This window comes from Falco naumanni, chromosome 3 (genome assembly GCF_017639655.2).
Source record: "Falco naumanni isolate bFalNau1 chromosome 3, bFalNau1.pat, whole genome shotgun sequence".
In the NCBI taxonomy this organism is placed as follows: domain Eukaryota; kingdom Metazoa; phylum Chordata; class Aves; order Falconiformes; family Falconidae; genus Falco; species Falco naumanni.
The window spans coordinates 9039037-9055625 of NC_054056.1; the positions used below are offsets into that span (position 1 = coordinate 9039037).

Sequence of the window (16589 nt, forward strand, 5' to 3'; positions counted from 1 at the left end):
ATCTCATGCTAAACAGTAAACCGGTAAAGGGAGTCCTCCCTGAGGATTCAGGAGAACTGGGACAAACGAGACTTGCTTAGATTGCTGAAATATCGATGAGATGTTTCCATTTAGCTGTGAGCATGACAGAATGTTGAAGAATTGAGGGTGTATGGCAAACACTGAAAGGTGACGGTGCAGAGGAAGTAGTATGGCTGCTGTGGCAGCTTTAACTAACTTGCTATTTCTCCTGTTTTCTAGGTTGTCTCTTTGCCCTTGTGGTTGCCTAAATCTTTAAGCACAGGTGCAGGAAGAGAGCTGCAAAGACTTTCCTATCTGGGAGCCTTCTTCAGTCTCTCTGTCTTTGCTGAAGATGACGTAAGTGTTAAAGAAGGATGTTGATAGTTGCATGGTGGGGTCTTTTTGTTTGGGTTTTTTCCCCTTCCCCAATATGTTCAATACCTTTGCCAATATTCATTCTAATTTCAGAACAAAGTAGTTGAAAAGTACTTCTCAGGACCTGCCATTACTCTTGAAAACACCCGGGTTGTTAGCCAGTCTTTGCAACATTACCTGGAATTAGCAAGGGTAAGTTTTCTCATGTTTGGAGAAAATAAAAGCAAAATAGTGTGGGGTTTTTGGTCTTGGCATAGATGAAGAATATAATCTAAAAAAAATAGCTTGTGTTAAACAACGGATCTATTAGGATATGGCTGAAGGGAATTAGCAAAAAAAAAAAATAGTGCTACAAATATTTCTCTTAAGGCTGTAAGCCAATTCAGAAAATATCAAAACAGTTAGTCATGGGTTATAGTTTATGTTAAAGGACGATTAAAAGAAATATTTGTTGTATTAGTAGTGTGTGTGTTTGGCTGATCTTCTGTATACATCTTTTTTGTAACTAATGTCATAACTATTATATGCATATAAAATTTGCAACAAGACCATAACAGAAGTTGTAGTTAGTTTTGTGGAATTTGTAGAACATAAAAAATACGGAGCAACAGAAAGCAGGAATGTGATGTTGAGAAGTATATGCAACCTGACAGAATGTTTCCTTGAAATTCCAGCAAGAGCTGTTCAAGATTCTACATAGTATTTTACTGAATGGTGAAACTCGAGAAGCCGCTCTCAATTACATGGCAGCTGTTGTCAACGCCAACATGAAAAAGGCACAAATGCAGGTAAATAAAGGGGAAGGGGAATGCTCTTCCTGTCATACATGGATCTAGTCAGTGCACAAATCGCACTAGATGGCTTGTGCAACGTGACTCTTCAATGGACGACAACAGAATTTTAAATGCCTGCTACAGCAGGCAAAAAGCCCAGTCATCAGTTATTACGTCTTTGAATATTTTTCCCATTTCAGAAATTGTTTTACCTATTTGATCTATTCATGTTTTTTCTTCTCTTAGTACTGACATGTCAGTTCATTAACAGCCATTCTTGCCACCCTCCCCCCCCCTCAAATCTATGGGAGCTTCATTCCAATCAGCTAGGTTTAAAAAAACTTATTTCCCAGCTGCTAAGTTGCTAGACTTTGTGTGGCTTCTGTAAAAGGCGTAATGCAGATAGAAACTGACACAGTTCCAGTGAGACAACAGGGATGTTGTTTTGCCATTGTTTAATTTATGCATTGCACTTGCTTCCTGCAACAAAAATCAGTGTGTGAATCCTGAACAACTGAAGTTTGCATTATTGTTGTCTTTAAGTCCTCTTTTCAAAAGGAAACATTTGGAACTGTTACTAGGAATACTTGTGTGAAATTCCAGAGAAGAAGAAATAGAAACTTTACATTTAAGATAAAAATTATGAATTGAAGCTCAGCAACTATTTGAAACTTCTCTGTTGCTGTCTCTATCTGTGGCAAATCATTCTTGAAAGAGGCCCTTTCAAATCCTTTTAATTTCTTAGGTCATCTTCTTCTGTTTGTATTTTTCTTTAATGTTCTTGAGAATGACTGCTTGAACCACAGAGAAAGATAAAAAAGGTGATCTTCCTGTTATCACAAAGGTCTCCTTAAGATCCGCATTCTTCATCATTTCTCCCTTTTCTTGAACTTGCATAATTTTGTTAAATACTGTTGAAACAGCGAAAAATACCCTTGTACTTACACGCTTATGTCTTCAACTGTTGACTTTCTTACCCCACAGACAGATGATCGTTTGGTATCTACAGATGGCTTTATGCTCAACTTCCTATGGGTACTACAGCAACTAAGTACGAAGATAAAGCTGGAAACTGTTGATCCCATGTACATATTTCATCCCAGGTGTCGTATTGACCTCCCAACAGATGAGACCAGAGTGAAAGCAACAATGGAGGATGTTACAGCCTGGATTGCTGAACTTTGTGAGTATTCTGATTGAGCTATGTTGCACATTTACTATGCCTTCCCTTTTTGATACTGGAGGTACGTGGAAGTAAGTGATTCCAGCAAATAATTCTTCTGTTCCTGAATGCTTTTTTTTTTTGGATGCTGTTTCTCTTGTTTTAAAGAAAGTTAAGTTCAAGGTCTCGCCCCTAGCTAAGGCAATTCATTTTTTAATTTATTCACATATACTTCTTCTCTTGGTTTGTTTTCTAGGCAGGGATCCGTCTCCATTTTCTGAGCCGAAATTCCCAACAGAATGTTTCTTCTTAACCCTGCATGCCCATCATCTCTCAATCCTGCCAAGCTGCCGTCGGTACATACGTAGACTGCGGGCCATCAGGGAGCTCAACAGGTTAGAAGCTGTTAATTATCTAGTGCATCTGATAGTCCTAGCATCCTGGCAGTGTGCTCTTCTCACCATGATGGCAAGTCCTATCAACTTAATGACATTAGAATAGTAACTTGGGTGGAACTGTTCCCGAGTACAGACTATCTTAACTATTTCTCAAACTGCTGCTTTTGGCCCTTATGGATTTTTCCTTGTGTTGAGGGACTGTGGCTAGAACCAGGAATTCTGATAATAGTGGGATGGAGGATATTGGTTGTGCAAAGGTGGCTCAAAGTGGTGAGGAGTCCATTTTATTTAAAAGATAATTCAACTGTCTTCAGAGCATTTTAGGCTTCATGACATTACTTAACGCTGTTTATGTTAACTTCATCTGTGGTGTGGTTGATGGTGTGTGGACATCAGTGCCTTAGGCTCTCCTGATAATCATGTCATTGTAGATGACTTGTGATTTCAGAAACAAGGCCTTGCTAGTTGTGCCTGAGCTGTTTTGTATGTTCGAGAAGATACTTACCTTTTCCCCCTTGGCTTCTGAGGTGGGATAACTTGTACTCTTGGGGCAGGGGGAGGGAAGCCTTCAGCAGTAAACTCTTAATATTGTTGATGTACGTGTAATTCAGCACGTGGTTTACCATTTAAAAAATTACTTAAAAAAGTTAAGTTGTTGACATGACAACACTGCTCTTTTCCATTTCTCTTTGCATAAATTCAAATAGACTTTTATAGTTGCTAAACCTCGAAGAATACTCTGTTAAAATTAGAACAGATTTTTGTATCATCGCTATTTTCCATTGTTTATAATTGCACTCATTGCATTGGCAGTAATTCATGAGCCCATTACACGATTTTTGGATTGCATTCGTTGTGATTTCATCTTTAGCTTTTTAAAGCACATGCAGGCCAAGAACCTGGGAAGCTCCAGAGAGCGGAGCAGGAAGAGTCAGTATATTTCAATGAGAGAAATATTTTCATATAAACAGCCTGTGGATTACTTGTAAATAAGCCATACCTTTGGCTTGGAAAAGGAATTGCTTCTCTTTCCTTATTTAGAATTGTCACAAAGGAGTTGCTTATGCAGCAATCCTGATCTAATGGTACTGAGTGAAGAGTTCTTGGCTTTTACTGAGATCAATAGCAGCTTAGTGTTCAGCATTTTCCATGAATTGCCTGGTTGCTTGCAACACTGGGCAATGTAATTAGATGTTGGTAATAAAGACATTACACTACTTACTTTTCTGCTACAGGCAGAGGTTGATGTGGAATAGAATTTGTGTTTAAAGGGGGATGAAAAGGGTCAGTATTCATATAGTTCAATATATTGAGTTTTGTTCTAATCAGCTGCCCTTCCTAAAAAGTATTATGATATGGCAATATGTAGGATTTTTTAATGTAAATGGTGTGTGTTCTATTCTGTAGGTCAGAGTGAGAAGATGAGGAAGGGAAGGGAAGTAACATCAATCATCTGGATTTACTGGCCCTTATGCTGATGGGGAGACTATAGAATATTCATATATTGTACTCCTCTGCAAACCTGAATTTTATGGGGAGTGGAGCATGAGAAGGGTAGAACAAAACTGCAAATGCTCATTCACAACAGTGGAAAGTGGGAAGACAGACAGGATGCAGACCTGCAGATTTCTTGGGAAAGGGAAGGTGTTTCTAACAAGTCCTGTTGTTAGCCACCTCTTTCTTCCTTAACAGATTTTGTTTTCATTTTCCTTTCTGATATTAGAAAATGAATTATATGTCTAAATATCTCTTTAACTGGACAACCCTTCCTTGTGTTAGGGTTATTTTTGGGGTTAATGACATACTTTTAACCTTCCTTTAGAGTGACTGCAGACTTCAGTGTGAAAAAAGGCAAATGCTTTTTAATATAGTGGATAAATAATTTTTTTTTCAGTGTTCTGTTCATCTGGCAGCCGTGTAGGCTTGAGCTGGTGTATGTAGTGCCTTTGAATGCGCACTGTGCAGATGTTCAGTCTGTATTTACAAAAGCAATTTATTTTTCTTGTTATGATGATGGGTAATTTGTATGAAAATGATTAGCTTTTTTCCCCACTTCTCAGTATTTCCTTGGTATTTAGCAGATAAGTAGGTTAAATGCCTTGTAGATGGCAGTACATATCCCCTCTGTCATGATAACCAATCATTGCATATGGTTTTCAGGACTGTTGAAGATTTGAAGAACAATGAAAGTCAATGGAAGGATTCTCCTCTGGCTACCAGGCACAGAGAAATGCTGAAACGTTGCAAGACACAGCTTAAGGTTTGTAAGTGATTCAGTTCTCAATTAAATGCCTTTGTCAACCTCTCTGTATGTTTACTTTGTGTCTTAATGTGTAAATGCAACTTCCTACTGATGATTCTTGGAAACGGTGATTTTAAATCTATGAACCATGTGAGTACTGCACTAAATGGTAGTTGTGTTATAATGTATTAATGGTGACCTTAAAAGTTAAAGTAGCACCAAGGTTAACTTGGGTAGCATTACTCAGAAAGAAGAAAATACTGGTTTTATGGGAGAGAGAACAAGCAAAGGGATTGTGATTTGTTCAGGGGTAGTTGTGTGTGCACATTCCATGCCCAGGATGGAGATGCAACTCTCAAGTCTCTAATCTCATGTGTATTTCTTGCAAAGATAAGTATGCTGGCGTCCCCTCTTTTGAAGGTCTGTCCTCCTTAAGTTTCTCTAGTATAAAAGGGCACAAATTTCTGAGCTGTATCAATCTTTGGATCACTTCTGTTATCTCTATTTCTTTTGTTGTTCCCATAAAGCTTTTAAAAGGCTCCTCTGTCCCTGCAGCTCTGAATTGTGTGTGTGATTTTCTTGATATACTGGGGCTTAAGCGCCCCATTTTCTTCAAATAAGAGCATATTTTAAGACACCATTGTATAGTTGTCATAATTCACAGATATATTGACTAGCTTGGATAGGCTTGACCTTCCTTTTATGTCGTCTTGCCCTGGATTAGTTTTTGTATGCATGTTCTGCAGAAACTGGTGAGGTGCAAGGCTTGTGCAGATGCTGGTTTGCTGGATGAAAACTTTCTCAGGAGATGCCTGAATTTCTATGGCATGGTGATACAGCTGATGCTTCGCATTCTTGACCCTGGCTATCCCAAGTGAGTGTGAGGATTATCTGTGTAAATTGTATCAAAGATATTACGGATCACGTTAGATACCAGTTATAGAACTTAAATTTTAAAATTTTTTTAGTGTCTGCTTTCTTATGTGATTGTTACTTTGTCAATGACGTACGTAGTTTAAGGTTCAGTTATGGGGGTAGGGAGCAGCCCTTGGGTATGTTTTAGTACACTTGAAGTACTGGCATGAATTTCTAAAAATGCAGTTTCAGAACTCTTTTAAAACACTCCCATAGGAGAATTCTGTACGAAAGCTTGTGACACTTTCTACTTCACCCTGCTATTTTACTGTCCTGTTTGTTGTCTCTTATTTTACAGCATTAAATTGCCTTTAACTCCTGAAGTTCCGAAGGTATTTGCAGCATTGCCTGAGTTTTACGTGGAAGATGTTGCTGAATTTTTATTTTTTATTGTACAGTAAGTAAAGTTATATCTAAAGGAAATTTGTACTGCCACTTACCCCCATAACAGGTGGCATGCACGTAAATTTAGGGTGTGAAAGTAGTTTCTTAGCTAGTCTGTTTTTTAATAACACCCATAAGATTATGGCATTGGTAGGCAACGAAGCACATACAATGCCTAGGTGAGCTCCAGAGTCCCTTCTAATGAGATTTTTTTCTTGGAAGAAAGTTGAGGGTTTTTTGGCTCCCTCCCTGCGAGAATTTTCTTTGTGGTTTGGAGTGAGACTTTTGATCTTATTATGTTAAATCATCACTAAAAGAATATTTTTTAAAAGTTGTAGCTTAGTAAGTAGAAAATTCCCCCATTTATGAATTTTTTGTGATGAAATGAATTTGTGTTTTAGCAGTTTAGATGGGTATGAATACTACTCAAATGTAATGAGAGTTCTGAAGCTGGTCACTTTCTTGCTGAAAATTTGCCTTCAAATTCAGGCTTCACTGTGTTGCATGATGAGATGTTTGCTTTTGCCTTCCTGGGGTGCTGTTACAGTGGTACTTCATAGAAAATTTGCTAGTATATCCCAGAAAAGAATATGACAGTTTTTCACACTAAAATTCAGCTTCAAGTGAACAGGAGGCAAAACCTTTAGGAAGAGTAAGAACCTAGTTTCTGTAGAGAAAGATGGGAAATTGTGATATAATGACTGTACTTTTCGGGTTGCTAATGAGTGATCTGAACTTACTTGCTGTATATGTGGTAAATCTTCTGTAGACAACATGAGGTTGGGGTTTTTCATTTTGTTTTGTTTATCCACCTCTTCTCAGATATGCTCCTCAGGTGCTTTATGAGCCCTGTACTCAGGACATAGTGATGTTCCTTGTTGTGATGCTGTGCAACCAGAACTACATCCGAAATCCTTATTTAGTAGCCAAGCTGGTGGAAGTGATGTTCATGACAAATCCAGCTGTTCAGCCCCGGACACAAAAGTTCTTTGAAATGATTGAGAATCATCCTCTCTCCACTAAATTGTTAGTTCCCTCCTTGATGAAGTTTTACACAGGTAAGTGCTTCAGCTGTAGCTCACTGAGTGTACAGTAAGCAATGAGTGTTACAAGACAAAAGGCTGTGTTAGTTGTAACCTTTCAAACAAACAAACAAAACCCTAAAACCAAGAAACCCACCTAAAACCCAGGTAGATCTTGATCTTGGGTCTTGTAAAGATGAGGCTTTGTACTCAGGAATCAGGGGAAATAATGGCATTACATGGAACTTTGAGAATTCTAGCATTTCCACAAGCTGCTGCGCACCAACAACTCTAGTGCTGTAGATTCTGGCCGTGGTTTTTGTCCTGTTTAGATTCCAGACTGGAAGTTTTTTTCTTTGCTTTGTAAGGGAGTAGGAATATTGGGATTTTAAAACTTCTGACTGTAGTTTTGCTAGTCCTGTAGATTCAGATGTTTCAAAAGGGGTTTGCACTCATAGAAAGAACTATTTTTGTAGTGTTCCTAGAGTTTTCTTATTAGTGAAATTTTAGGCTGTGAGATGAAGAGCAGTGTTTTGTTTTCCGGGGTTTTTCCTCAGCAGTGAGGTTAGTTCTGGATTAAAACGTGGACTGTGCTGCTTCTTTTAATGAGGATTAAGATGGAGACTTCTGAATGGGAAGCTTGGTGCTTGAAGCCCATGCTATTGGAGGCAGTAGGGGAGAGATGTAGCATGTTGCAGGGCAGTCCTGGTGGGGAAAGAGTTTTGTTTGATTCCAGCTCTGGTATCTGTTTTCTTTTCAGATGTTGAACATACTGGAGCCACTAGCGAATTCTATGACAAGTTTACGATCCGCTATCACATTAGCACCATTTTCAAAAGCCTCTGGCAGAATATAGCTCACCATGGTACATTTATGGAAGAGTTCAAGTGAGTAAGAAATTGTATATAGCGCTGCTTACTGTCATGCAGGCTGCTCAGGCAATGACCCGAGGAGGTCATTACCATTGGGAATGGGTGATGCTGCTTTCCATTGTATTTTAAATGGCAACCCCTTCCAGTAGAACTGGAATGTATCTAAAGTGAGCTCTGGACACCACCATCAACTTGGCTTGGGGAATGGGATCATTACTTGAAATATACAGTGCAGAAGGAGTGTTGCTGGGATTGCAGTCTGGTCTGCACACCCATCTACTCTGCCATGATAACTGTGTTTCGATGTTTTCAGCTCTGGGAAGCAGTTTGTTCGCTACATCAACATGCTGATAAATGACACCACTTTCTTGCTGGATGAGAGTCTGGAGTCCCTAAAACGTATCCATGAAGTGCAAGAGGAGATGAAGAATAAAGAACAATGGGACCTGCTGCCCAGGGTGAACAGAGCTGTTTTTCAAAGTGCCCTTTACTTATTTTTAAATTTTTAATACAAGACCATTAAAAAAACTTTTTAATAAGGGGCAGCAACAAAGAACTGCTTGTGAGAAGCAGTTCTCAATGCTTTTTCTTGCTGCCGGTATGGCCGTGGTCACTCTGGATGACGTTCTGCAAAAAACATCATTCTGCGTAGCTATGTTGTGGCTGGCAAAGAATGTGGTGTGAAATGGAAATAGTATCAAGTTTTAAATTACTCTGCATGTAATTCTAAGGGCAGAAATTGAGACTTTAACCTTCCTGAAGGAGGTTTTGGAAGATGCTCGCCAGTTGAATTGATGTCAAGGAATAGAAGCTTTTATTTTGTTAATGCATTGATTCTGCGTAGATTCGATGCAGACAGTCCTACACCTCAGACCTTAACCTGATTAAACAATGATTGTTTGTGTTGAGCCATCCATGTCAAGTATTTCTATTTTAAGATTACTGATTTAAAAAAAAAAAAAAAAAGCTTGAAAAGAAAAGCTATAATGATCTTGTTTAACTTATTCTGGTTTGCTCTTCTGAAGCCTTTCTTCCTGTTTGTGCCTATTAGCAGGGTAAAGCCATTACTGTAGTGACAAAATGAGCTGGTACATCATCTACAGATTGTTCCAGTGTGGAATGGTTATGACTTATGATGGTGCATAAATTAGAGAACCTCACTTGACTCTCAGATCCCAAGCTGGTTTTGAAGTATTGGCATTTGGATGGAAAGGAAGCATAACCCAGTTTTGCAGCTGTGAGGAGCAGTTGCAGGATGTAAACAGACCCGATAACCATGAAGTCCTGCGATATCATTTGCATTCATTATTTTAGTGTTGCAGAATTCTGGAAAATTGGTGCAGACTTTCATATTGGGTAGTAAAAGCAAGCTGTACCTTAAAAAAATGTATTTCATCTGGATTTGAATTGCTGTCTGTTCTTTTGTCTGTCTAGATCATGTTAGCATTATCGCTGTTAAGGTTTTGATTGCTGATGATGTAGGAAATTCTGTGGACTTGTAACCACTGGCTGTTTATTTTCTAGGATCAGCAACAGGCTCGGCAATCACAGCTAGCTCAGGATGAGCGTGTGTCTCGTTCATATCTTGCTCTGGCAACAGAAACTGTTGATATGTTCCATATCCTTACCAAGCAGGTTCAAAAGCCTTTTCTCAGACCTGTAAGTCCTGCTCAGAATGAACTTGTTTTCTAGCTTCTCTAACACCTCTGCTGTTGGATAATAACTTGGAAATGTTTGGTAGCCCTTTGTTTCCACTCTCCTCCCCTTTCTCCCACTCACTGAAATCTAATTGCTGTTGAAGTTACTTGATGCTAAGAGCACTGCCTGAGTCACTGAGATAGTGTGATGCTTCTAGACAGAAGCTGTTTGCATTATATTGTTTTTCTAAATCAGAAGCGTGCATAGAGAAAAAATGCTTCCTGCAAGCCTACAAAATGATAATTTTATTAGTTAATATTTCCTGATCTTGCTGTATGCAAATCTAGTGATAAACTTCTTTATCATTGCCTTCATGCTGTGATCTATGTTTTACTTTGGTCTTGTAGGAACTTGGACCACGATTGGCTGCTATGTTGAACTTTAACTTACAGCAACTGTGTGGCCCCAAGTGCCGTGACCTGAAAGTTGAAAACCCTGAGAAATACGGGTTTGAACCAAAGAAGCTGTTGGACCAACTGACTGACATTTATCTACAGCTAGATTGTGCTCGCTTTGCTAAAGCAATTGCTGATGATCAGGTGAGCTCCAAAAAGATGAGAGGGGGAAGGGCAAAAACACTGTGGACACAGGACTTTGCAGAATACTCTGGAAGAGTTTCTTCTTACCTGTATGCTGCCACCCAGTTTCCATCACATATGCTTGTGATCAGTTTTCTTTCAGCAGATCATCTCTGTTCATATTGTCTGCCCTTTGTAGATGGGTATGTTTTCCAAGTGTTTTGCAAGCCTATAGACAGATAAGTATCTATAGCACTTCACACATCTAGGAAATTTCCTGAGCGTTAGATGCTTATTAGCTACAGCTGCACTGTAAACTTGCAGAAGTACGTTGTCCTAATTTTGCAAGTGGTAAAACAGCATACTGAAGAGTTTTGAGTCCCTCCCCCTTCTTCATCAAGAACTTGTGAAATGGGCAGAGGTGGGACTGAGTGTGAGCCTCATCTAACAGTCCAAAGATCATTCTCTAGTCTAACAGTTTCCAAACTGTATTCCCTTTATATCACTTTATTAATTGACTGTGTAATAAAGCGGCAAAACACAGCATATATGGGACAAAGACACCTTTGAACTCCTCATGGTAGTATTCAGAGCAGAAGTTAATTCTTAAGGTAGATAAGCTATCCCTCATGTCTGGTTTTTGTAAAGCTGACAAACTACTGAATCACATCTGTCTGTGTCTTACAATACAAACTTTTTCAAAATCTACAGAAAAAAAATATTCTCAGTGGCTACTTGAAATTCTAGTGGAAGCTGATTTTTGCATGTCTAGTGAAGCAGAGGTATCAGAGTGACTCATGATCTTTTTTCTGAATTATTTAAGTTCTGATAATTGCAGATAATATTGGTTAACACTTCTGAAACAGACCTTATGTGTTTGCGTGTGTATAATGAGCATGCAGTGTGGGGTTTTTTTCTGCTGTTCAGTGTGTGTGTGTGTATATATTAAAAAAAAAAAAAAAAGGTGAGGATGTTATCCATCATTCATTCACCAATAGCAGCCATGGCAAAATGCATGGTGCTGACAGAGGGATTAAAAAGAAAGAAGCCTTCTGGTGTGGAAACTGGAATAAAGCTTAATTAACAAAGTGGCCCTTCATGAAAAATGGTGGTGGTAGCGTGTTGAATAGTATCTTGGAAACTGTCAATGACAGGAAAAAAACACCAAGGATAAGCACAGTTGGTTAATGGCTACTGGTATTAGGAGAAAAAAAAACAACAAACCAAAACAAACAAAAAGTTGCTTGATCATGGCAGGGTCTCGCTAAAGCATTTTGATACATCTCCCATTTGCAAATCCTAGCACGTATTAGAATGAATCTGAAAACATTTATAAAGCCCTGGGCGTATTGCCATGGTTGTTCTCTGTGGACTAGAAAGGAGTTTGGGTGGGCACTGTGTGTCCTAAGTAGCGAGTAGTATTTCTTAGTGGAATGTAGTGTGGATGGAAAGAAGTAGGGCTGTGTTGAAACGTTTAAAATCCCTAAGGAAAATAGAAATCTGAGAGACTTGGTGTGTTTTGTTTTGTCATTTAATTCAACTTTGTACTGCAGTGTAAATAACAACGTTTATTAAAAGCCTTATATCAAAACATGGCATTGTGCATTATGCCACGTACCATAAGCAGCTTTCAGAAGTCCCTGCCTAACTTTTTTTTTTTTTTTTTACTTGAAAGCAATGCTTGCTTCAGTTGAAACTACAGGATGTGCATTTGGTCTCTTTCATACTGTGTAGTTGTACCAGTTGGCAAGCTTCCAGCAAGTATTAGCTCCCTCTGAGTTGCCTTACTGTATTTGCAACATCATGGAGTAGGGTGTGGTTTTGGTTTTTTATTTGGATTAGGAGAAAGAATCACTTCTTTCCTAGTACTGCCTTGCACGTTATCAGAGAAGTTAAGAATCAAATATACCTCTTCATTTTATGCTGTATTTTCACCCAAGACTTGTAAGAACAAGAATACAGACAGGAGCAGCAAGACAAGATGTTTTGTCTTAAGAACAGTCCTAATAATTATAGTCAGTCTCTCTGAGTTTCTTACTTATTACATGAGGTGATGATACTTCTTTTTTTTTTTTTTTTGTTCTGAACAGTTCTACAGTAGTGATGACCAGTACAAACCCCATAAATCTCTCCCAAAGTTGACATTTTGGTCCTAGATGAAATGTTATCTTCGTACTACTTTTGTCTGATGTAATGTTGAGGTTTTATTGATCCTTCTTTCTGAAGTCTTAAAAACGCGTTAAAAGATCTTTAGAAATTTTATGGCACATAAGGATACAACAACTCAGCAAAGTTTTCTTTTGAATGCTTTGCTTGTAGAGGTCCTACAGCAAAGAGCTCTTTGAGGAGGTTATCTCAAAGATGAGAAAGGCTGGAATCAAGTCAACCATAGCAATAGAGAAATTCAAACTGCTGGCAGAGAAAGTGGAGGAAATTGTTGCCAAGAATGCCCGCGCAGAAATTGATTACAGCGATGCTCCAGATGAATTTAGAGGCAAGTTGAGTTTTCAAAATACTGAGTTCTTTTTGGAGAAGAGGAATTTGTTTTGTTACTTTGATTTTAAATTAGTATGTATTAATAACAATTATGTATTGTTTATGAAGCCTTGCATCCTGCTCTATTTCAATTAAATAGTTAAGTAAACATAGAGAGCTCAGTTTCTTTGTTTTTTCCCTGGGATTGTGCTGTCCATTTCCTATCCATGTTTTGCTTATGTGTACTTTTAAAACAGAAAAAACCCAAACAAACAAAACCACCCAAAATCTGAAAATAGGGTGAAAATAGCTAATGTTTAGTCCCAATTCAGAAAGGGAAAAGCAGTATAAAAGTCAGAGTCTGCTGCTCATTTTACCATTTTCCGTAACTTCAGCAATATACCTGGTTGGGGACCCTGAATATCAGTTCTGCACTGTGGTTTTGTATGCAGATAAAATCTGTAGCTGTTGTCCTCGGTTTAATGAGGAGACCCTTGTGCCCTCAGATCCACTTATGGACACTCTGATGACTGATCCTGTGAGGTTGCCATCCGGAACTATTATGGACAGGTCAATCATACTGAGGCATCTGTTGAATTCTTCCACTGATCCTTTCAATCGTCAGACGCTGACAGAAAATATGCTGGAACCAGGTAGGCATTTAACAGTCAGCAACGGAACTGTTGACTGGGGGAAGCAATTTGTGTGCAGCTTGTTGTGTATATTTACAGAAGATAGCGTTGAGGCCACAGTAGAGGTTCATTCATCTCAGCTTGCACAGAAAAGTTCATTCTTTCTCCCTTCCCTTTCTATGGGGAAAAAGCCCCACACACTTGCCTTCATAACCACTGAACTGAAGGAAGTTACTATGGTGGGTAAATGAGTCATTCGTTTACTGAAAGCTGTTCAGAAAATACACTGATAGAGAAGAAAATAGTAGTTAGATATTCCTGATCGGGTTTCTAGAAAATAAATTGCTGTTGGTCATTAAGAGTTTTCTTATAGTAGTATTACTCAGAAATTTAACTGCAAGTTAATAATTCTTTTTTCTCTTCTTTACACTATTAGTGCCAGAACTTAAAGAGCAAATCCAAGCCTGGATGAGAGACAAGCAGAATGCTGACCATTAAAAATTCCCTTGCAGTGCACGCCAACACCAATGGGAAGAAAAGGGCGTGGGGCTGTTCTGGTAATAGTGGAGCAGATACACTTTGAAAGCTGTTGATGGGATTAGCACGCCCACTGGCACTGACTTGCTGTAGTGACCAGAAGCATGTGGACAAGGAGAAAAGCGGCTTAATTCTTGTACATATATTTAAGTGATAATGATGGTCAATAACATGGAGGACAAGCTAGGAAGTTGCTTATGTTACAAAACTGTCCTTCAATATGTCACGTTTTGGAGTTTTTACAGCTGAATTATTTTAGCAGAAATGAATGGATCAGGGCAGCATCCCTTCAACCTTATTTTTTACAGCCAGATATCCGTTAATTTGATTGTGGTTAGAACCTTGGACGTTTTGCTGCTAAAGTAACTTTTCTTCCTCTTTCCCTCCCTTCTTTCTCTTCCACCCATCAAACCTGCACTGCTGACTTTTTTTTTGTAATGCAAAAAAAAAAAAATCCCTGTGAAAAACAAAATCATTCCCCTGCCCTCAAAAGAACATATTCTGTGCGATAACTGTGCCTGCAACAAAGTGTTAATCTCGGGATCGTATTTTTTATATTACACATATTTGCATATTTGGTTTTTAATTGGTGTTAGACACAAGGATAATCTAAAAAATGCAAAGACTTCACACATGGATTTTAATTCCTCTTCTTTGGAATGTCCCTTTTCTTTGTGTTTATCTAGATGCTCTGGTATTTTTGAAAAGCCTTGAGGTAGGACTATGTTAAAACAGCTGCCATGAAAGAGATGCTTGGGAATACCAGGATTTCAGTGACTATTTAAAAATTAAAATTCATTCTTTCAATGCTGCAGATATGATATATGCTAAATGACAGTTCTGAGCCATTAGAGCTTGTCTGCAGAGAGCAGATCCTTTTATTCTTAGAGGCTGCAGTTTGGGGCAGGGGTCATTTTTTTTATGTTGCATACCAATTTGTATCCATGGCTTGGCCTTACCAAAGCAGAAAGGGTGCAGGAAATGTAGAATTACATTTTTAAGAAAAAATAAAAAAAAAATTCACAAACATTTTTGTATTACTGCCCCCTGCATATGATACTTGAATTTCCTTTTTAAAAAGGATTTGAAACCAGTGTTTTAAAATTAAGTCTGAAAAAAGGTTGTTCTTTTATTTGTTTTTCGCTGTGTCTTCTGTTCAGTTCCTCTCTTGAACTACAATAAATGATACACACTCACACAAAATGTTTCCTTTTGTCTTTCCTTTAAGTGTGTCAGTAAAGTATAGAAAATACAAATTGTTGGGCGCCTTTGTTAAGGTTTGCTGACAGTGATTTCAGATTTAGAGGTAGTACATTATGTGAAAAATTCCTGTGCACACAGATAGCAGTAATACTTCAAACTACTGAATGTTCCCAAGTGGGTGACTCTTGTACCTATTCATAGCTACGTGACAGTTGGTGCAGGCTCCAGGGGGAGTTTTGGCTAGGTTATATATAATCCAGTGCTGACCTTTGAGATGTGCAAGTAATTCGAAATTAAAATGTGAAGAGGTAGTGGGTTTGGGGTTTGGTTTTTTTGGGGTGTTTTTTTGTTTGTGTTTCCCCCCTGCAGAGAGAGAGAGAGAGAGTGTGTGTGTGTGTGTGTGTGTGTTCTCCAGGGGTGGAAGGAAGATTCCAAAGTTTGTGCATGCATGGACTGTTGGAACAGAGGAGCTTGTGTGACTGGTTTAATAGTTCCTTAACCCTTCACTCACTCCTTCCATAAATTCAAATCCCCTTCTGAAGTCACAAAACAAAGTCTGCTATGCTTTTATCTGCAAGCTGGCATTCGCCATCCACATCTGTCATGGTTTCTGAATGTGTTAGAAGGGCACGCAGGGAGCTATAACTTTCCAGGTGTGCTTTCTTTTTTTTTTAGTGAAGAGGTAATTATTCTCTACATGAAGAAGAACTCTGAAATGTTTCACCTTATTTTTAAGGGTAATAGTGTGAAATCTCTAGAAACATCTCAGAACTTATGCTTCATATGATGGAGGGCAGCTGTTCAGCAGTGTGGGTTTTTTTTTTTTTTTTTACTGGGGGAGGATTAAACTGCTATGGTTTCACGTTATGGTTTGGTTTTGGTTTTGCAAGTTAGTATCAAACAGCTTTTACTTTTCTTGACAGACTATGCATGTATTGGAATGATGGAAGAAATGCTTTCTTCTGATTTTCTTCAGCTATCGCAAATAAGACACACCACCACCTTCTGTAAATAAGGATGCTGTGGAATCAGTGAGCAATGTTATAAAATGAGAAGAGCACAAGCAGAAATAATCCATCCTTAAATTAAAAAAAGCTGGCTGCTTAAGTGTAGCCTGTACAGGGCCTGAGGTCTGCTGTTCTCTAATAGTTCTTGATGTCTCACATTTGAAGTGTTATAACTAGTATCAAAGAGTTGTGACTGTAAACGTTTTACCAGAAAATCTGTATGGAACTAGCTCTTTAATACAACTATAAAATGAAAATCCTATTTTTTTAATTTTTCTTTTTATTCCATTGTACCAACTGGAAGACTTGTTTGAACAAACTGAAGATGTTTCCCTTAACGTTTTACCAGAAAATCTGTATGGAACTAGCTCTTTAA

The 16589-nt window shown here is 38.4% G+C and overlaps 1 protein-coding gene across 3 annotated transcripts in view; it reads left to right on the plus strand.

Annotated features, from left to right (window-relative positions):
* Window positions 1-15206, plus strand: part of UBE4B (ubiquitination factor E4B) — a 40579-nt gene extending 25373 nt beyond the window's left edge. For all 3 annotated transcript variants that reach the window (XM_040586734.1, XM_040586736.1, XM_040586735.1), the window contains 16 exons: window positions 241-357; window positions 469-567; window positions 1050-1163; window positions 2133-2331; window positions 2567-2705; window positions 4869-4968; window positions 5697-5824; window positions 6164-6262; window positions 7072-7307; window positions 8032-8158; window positions 8457-8601; window positions 9668-9802; window positions 10189-10380; window positions 12679-12853; window positions 13341-13487; window positions 13903-15206. In XM_040586734.1, coding sequence (XP_040442668.1) covers window positions 241-357; window positions 469-567; window positions 1050-1163; window positions 2133-2331; window positions 2567-2705; window positions 4869-4968; window positions 5697-5824; window positions 6164-6262; window positions 7072-7307; window positions 8032-8158; window positions 8457-8601; window positions 9668-9802; window positions 10189-10380; window positions 12679-12853; window positions 13341-13487; window positions 13903-13964 — 2214 coding nt within the window. In that variant the 3' untranslated portion in view covers window positions 13965-15206. The remainder of the gene's footprint in view (window positions 1-240; window positions 358-468; window positions 568-1049; window positions 1164-2132; window positions 2332-2566; window positions 2706-4868; window positions 4969-5696; window positions 5825-6163; window positions 6263-7071; window positions 7308-8031; window positions 8159-8456; window positions 8602-9667; window positions 9803-10188; window positions 10381-12678; window positions 12854-13340; window positions 13488-13902) is intronic.
* The last annotated feature ends 1383 nt before the right edge of the window (window positions 15207-16589 follow it).